Source organism: Bremia lactucae, linkage group LG19 (assembly GCF_004359215.1).
Source record: "Bremia lactucae strain SF5 linkage group LG19, whole genome shotgun sequence".
NCBI lineage: Eukaryota > Oomycota > Peronosporomycetes > Peronosporales > Peronosporaceae > Bremia > Bremia lactucae.
In genome coordinates this window covers 17,340-23,462 of record NC_090628.1, presented here as the reverse complement: position 1 = coordinate 23,462, position 6,123 = coordinate 17,340, and the positions used below count along the sequence as shown (strand labels likewise).

Genomic DNA, 6,123 nt, shown 5'->3' with positions numbered 1-6,123 from the left:
ACAAAGTCGTGACATGAGCAACTTTAGTCGACTGCAGATGTTGAGTAGTCGCGAACGACTGGAGCAATTGCAGCGTCAAGATAATCTCATGTCCTCGTCGACGAATGATCAACGCATGCCCGATGCGTACATGTCGGCGTTGGAGCAAGCAAGTCGCGACAAACTGGACTTTGACATGCCTTCTTTAATGTACCAGGGTCCATCAAGCGATTTTAGTGCCTTTAGTGCCACTATGGACGACCATTCGGGGATGCCTTCTGACTTTGGACAAACACTAGACGACCCCAACGGACCGCCGCCGTTGGACATGAGTGCGTTGACATCGGCAGCGTCCAGGATCCGAATTGGTTTTGATAGTATGAGCATGGATGGTATGCTTCCAACCGCTTCCAAAGATGGCGGGTCTGAGCGTAAATATTACCCACTGCCCGATCAGTATCGGGAATCGACAAGCTCGTCGGTGGCTTCTATTGACATTGACACATATGATGACGACCTTGGGCCTTTTGTGAGGATCCCACCAATTGTGGAAAGGTTGAATCAAGAGAATGGACGCAGTGTTGAACAGGAGCTGTTTAATATGCCACCTGCCGTTGTTTCGATTAAAAACAGGATGAATGCAGTGCGTATACGCGACACTGACGACGACTCGGATACATCTATGGGTGCGTCTGACGATGAAGAGGAGCGTCGAGCCAATGCCATGCTCGTATCTTCGCCTCATGAGCAGATTGATGGTTGTTCGACTGAGGAAACAAAGGTGCAGGATTTCTCGGCGACTCTGGCGCTTCCTTCCTTCTTTTCTTCTGGACGGAAGGCGCGGCGAAGTTCGCGTGAAAGTCCATTGCCTAGTAAAGTGTTGACGGACTCACAGCAGGAAACTGCTTTTGCTAGTAATGCACAAGGAATGAAGCACATGCACAAAGGAGATGAGGAAGATTTGAATGTTTACGAACAGCATCTACAGCATTCGAAAGCGGGAAATCTGATAGATTATCAGATTCATTTAAATGAGCAACCGGCTATGCGCGTCAAAGGTGAAGTATCGCGAGATTTCAATGACCACGGACAAGGACTGTTGGAGGGCAAAGATGACAAGGGCTTAGATGAAAAGAGCTTTGATGATTTGGGCTGTGATTTGACATTTCCGGATGCACACTTACGGCAGTCGAATTACAGAGATATTGGCCAAAGCCACGATATTGGCGAACAAAAATTTGAAGGAGAATTGCCTGTCGATTTGTCATTTCCCAGTGCACGCGGTAGCAGTATCTGTAGCATGGACTTGGACTCGGCCACGCCCCCTGTAACGTCTTTGCCAGCCGTACCTAGTTTGAAAGATACAGCTTAAATTTGTGTTTCAAATGAAGTGAGGATTCTACCACAGGTGATCAAATTGTCTTTGAAGAAATGATAGTTGTTTGATGAGGACAGCACCATGCTTGTGAAGCATGCTTGTAAGTATCGCATCCGCTCAGTTGCCGTTCGATAAATTGCAATCAGCATACGCCAGCGACGATGATTTGTTGTAGTTGCTGTACATTGAATTCTCAAAACGTGGCGCTATAGAGCAAACGAAGTCTTGTAGCTCCTCTAAAAATACTCTTTTATTTACAATACCAAAAAATATTAATAGATGCTTGCTGTCAGAGCGCCCCGAGAATTAAACAATTTATACAGTAAATCAAGTGCCAAGTTGTTTAATTTTCCTGCTCAGGCTGATATTCGTGTCTGAGTACACGCTAAATTTGCGCAAATAGCGCGTCAGATGTGTAGAATCGATGATACACAAGAGGGGAAGGTAATTAATGGAAGAGTAATCTGTCTTTTAGAAATTTAAACATGTACCACATGTACCAGCTATCTGTTTCCATCGTCAACACTTCTCCTCGACGGGAGGTTTCCAATGTTTGACTTGGCCACAAGTAACTGAATCTTCTTCGTCAAATATCTCGGTCAGTAAGAAATCAGAAAGAAGTAGCTTAGTATCAATATACTCCAATAAACCTTGTTCTTGATATGATCACATTCAAAGTGACAGCGTACATCAACGTGATTGGCACGACTTTATTAACCTTCATCCGCATGATAGCACTCTGATTGCCTTCGTACACAATGACTGGATTGCCAATCTTATCTTCATCTCCCGCAATGGGCTCTTTTGTCCACAGTATTTCTTGCTTGCACAATGATAGTGCCACATATTCAGCTTCAGCAGGCTGAGAGATATACTGTTTTTGCATTCTTAATTTAGAAACAACCGGAGAGTTCTTAATCATCGCCATCACTCCTGGTGTCGAACGCCGATTATCCCTTGTTACTCCTTCAGTCAGTATCACTGAATGCAGTCAGCTTAAGCTTGCCAGACTTGCTCAGATAGCAAATTTCACTTGTTCAAGTCGACTTCAGGTATTGTAGCACACGAACAGCCGCGTTCCACAGTTCTTCACTTGGGTTCTCCAGATGTGGACTTCATTTACATACTGCGAACGCGATATCAGGTCTTGCTCCTGTTGCCACATATAAAAGTGACCCCATCAGAGATCGATATGGGCGATTCTCATTCGATTCTCCATTGATAGTCCTTCTCTTCACACTTTACCATGGTTTGGCCTTTCACACATGGATTGTATGCCGGTTTAGCAGCAACATTGTTAAAACTTTTAACCATTCTGGCAATACAGGCACTTTGACTGTGATCTTGAGCTTGTTTGAGCTCGACTTCGATGCCGAGAAAAACCGCACTATTCCTAGCTTTTCAGCTAAAAAATGCTTGATAAATCGTCTACAATTTTTCTAATTGAGTCGTTCAAAACACCTCCTATGAGTATGTCGTCAACATACAAAAGCACGTAGACCCACGAAAAGTTGTCGTCTTGCGAACCCAGACGCCCAGGTCGAAAACACATGCTATAAAGCCCATCTCCATAAAAGCCCATGAAATTGTATTGAATTACGTAGCAGCAGCTTGTTAAGTCAAGTAATTGTTGTAGAGTCAGAGCTCTTGTAATGGGGTGTGCCGTTCCATAAATATTATTTTCTACAAGAGGAATAATAAATATTTTATTCTACAAGAGGAGTTTTCAATATTTTATTTTCCATAAGAAGAAATAAAAAGGTACAAAAGTATTATCTTTATTAATTAGGAATATATAAAATGTACCAAAATAATTCATAAATAAAAATATACCAAAATTATTAATAGATAAAAAATATACCAGTACAAGATTTTGTACAAATTTTCGTCGGCTTTCTGGTGGGCCTAAGCGATCAGCACGGCAGTGTGCTTAGTCGGTCAGACAACAAATAGCACGCGCCCTGCCGACTCGATTCGAAATTAAATTTTAGGCGAAGCCTCGGCTGAATCACTTAAGAGTGTTTGGATCAATAGGATAGCTGTAACGGGCCAAAGTTGCCCTAATGTTACACAGTCCCCGTTTAGTACACTTGGCGTACTTAAGGGGATGGTCAATTACTAAATTATAGTAAATCGACCCAGCACTCGGGTGTGGTGCACATTTGTGACCAACCCTTGTGTATGTAATGTACATGGGTGCATTCACATTAAGAGGAATGACGCCTAGCGTCAATTGTTACGCGAGGTATCTAGAAAGATACGCTCGCAATACATATTAAGTGTTATCTATAGATATGACATTTTAATAGGTAAAAATAGGTATAGGTATATATATAATACGATTAAATATAAATCAGTCTGAAAACTACGTACTACTTGATAAGTGCGGACGAGGAGCCGGATTACCACTCCCGTGACGACATCTTACTAGAGTATTTAGCGTGTTTGGTGAGGCTGCTAAGGCGCCTACCACAACTACCTCACTACACGCAAGAAAAGACCGTCTAACCGCTTCCTCGCTGTGCTAGCGTGTGTGTCTAATTAAAGGGTGGCCGCATTACAACGTGCCCGCCTACAATTGGTAGCACTTGAAATCCTTCCCATGACCCGCATCTCTACGTGTGTACGTGAGGATGAGCCTCAATTTTGATTGGGCTCATTTTCCCCACCTCTCCGAATATCATCGGGAGGTGGCAGGGCTTATGGCGCAGGGACTTGGTGAACAAGCCCTGGTAAGGCTCCTGGGTAGTCTCCCTGAGCAACATGTTGCTCAGTTGGAGCAGTTTGAGGCATTCGCGCTCGGACAGCGAAGGGCCGCGTCCGAGGCAGAGGGCCTAGCTGCGGCGGAGTACGTCGCTCAGACTCAGGATGAGCTGAGGCATGAGCAGGCTCGGAGCGAGGCTCTCAACAGGACTGTTGAGATGCTCTTTGCCCGGCCGCATCAGCCGAGGCCCATTCGGATGGACCCGTTTAAGTTCGATGGCTCTGCGGCGCACACGATTGTCCACTGGCTTTTAGCCGTGGAGCAATGCGGTGTCGCCCAGCTCATCGAGGACGACAGCCGAATGGTGTCGTACGCCATGTCGCATCTGCGCGGTAAGGCCTCAGAGTGGGCTTACTCGGCGCTTATGGCAGACTGAATGGCGTTACCCACATGGGCAATTTTTCAAGAAAAGATTTGCTCCATGTACCAGCCGCCGAACAACGAGGTGTTGCTTCAGGCGCGCTTCTTTGGGGCGCGACTGGCGAAACGATCTCTGCAAAATTATGTGCAAGAGATGCGCTCGCTGTCGGCGTCCATAACCGTAGGTCCGATTCCGGAACACATTAAGGTGCCCACGTTTATAAACGGACTACGGCATGGCCCATCGCGACAGGCTCTTTCCAGAAAGGTGTCTTCGACGATGGAAGAGGCAATCCAAATTGCCTTGGTTGAGGAGAAATTCTACGACAGTGCCTCGGCAACAGCTTGGTATAAGCCGTCGGCCGAGAGGTCGGATGCTACTCCCATAAAGTTGGGCAATGCAGACGTTGTCTGCTATAAATGCGGCAAGCGTGGCCATGTGATTACTTGCTGCTATGTCAGGGTCGCTGCTGGGGCAAATATGCTCAGCAGGAGGACTCCATTCCCAAAGGGCGATGGCAAGAACCAGCGTGCGAGACGCATGAGTTCTGCATCGACCACTGAGGGGTCGGTTAAAATGCAGGAGCGCAGTAGGGGCGGGATGCGCTACTGATGCGGACTCTGTGGCTACCCCTAAAGTTCAGAGTTGTGGAACAAATGGGTAGCATGGTCCCTGAGGTCTCGAAATTTCGGACCTCAACCCTGCTGGTCTATAGCGCTCATGTAAGAGGCTATGACCAGGTGATGACCCTCCTAGTGGATTCGGGTGCATCACAAAATTTTGTAAACTCGCGGCTCTAAGAAAGAGACCGGCGATGTTTGAGTCGCTTTGCCAGGATGGCAAGCGAGAAGAGGCGACCGTTCGTTTAGCGAACGGCGCGCTCGTTAAGTCTGACGGAGTTCAGGTAGAACTCTTTTCAGCTTTAGTGACTTCTCTTGTAAAGAGAAGTTCACAGTGCTAGGAATGGAGAGTCCGTATGACCTCATCCTAGGCATGCCATGGTTGGCAAAGTACCAACCATGGATAGACTGGCGTACACGCACAGTTGCGAACTCTACGCAGAACACCGGAAAGGATGTGCTCCTGCGAGAGGCCTATGCAACTGATGTCGTGTCGAACACAGTTGAGGGTGCGTTGACGGGATGTCAAACGTCACCAATTCCTACCCAGCTCGTGGAGACTGAGGTAGTGAATAGGACGATGACAAGTAGTCATGCGTCCGAATGTCCTGCACAGAGCCGAGAGCCTGTGGCAGTAGACGGCGAGCTGACAAGAAGTCATGCGTCGCATAAACCGGCACAGTGCCAAGAGCCTGGTGCGGTTGGAAGGGGTGCGTTAGCCAGGAGTGCAACGGCACCCGCTTCCCAGAAAAAGGTCGTGGTGACTCGAAGAACGAGTACCCGACAGATTAGGACGATCAAAGGCACGTCTAAACGAGTGACCTTTGGATCAGTCTCTAATGAAGAGGACGGGCCTTCGAACGAGGTGTTCGAGGCCGTCAAAGACGAAATTGCGGAGGCATCCTCAGTTGAGGTGCTCCGGCAAGTCTTTAAATCTGCCGAGGAGATAGTAAATCTCCCGGAGATGTCGTGGGATCTGTTCCTTGCCGAATTAAAGGAAGGAAAGATCCACGAAATAGTC

General features: G+C 47.0%; 1 protein-coding gene across 1 annotated transcript; it reads left to right on the top strand.

The window, feature by feature from the left end:
* Positions 1–13: 13 nt before the first annotated feature.
* On the top strand, positions 14–1,351 carry CCR75_002635 (uncharacterized protein; the record flags this gene model as incomplete). The annotated part of the gene is made up of 1 exon (XM_067960732.1): positions 14–1,351. The coding sequence occupies one exon, from the start codon at positions 14–16 to the stop codon at positions 1,349–1,351; it is 1,338 nt and encodes a 445-aa protein (XP_067815502.1).
* Positions 1,352–6,123: the final 4,772 nt, after the last annotated feature.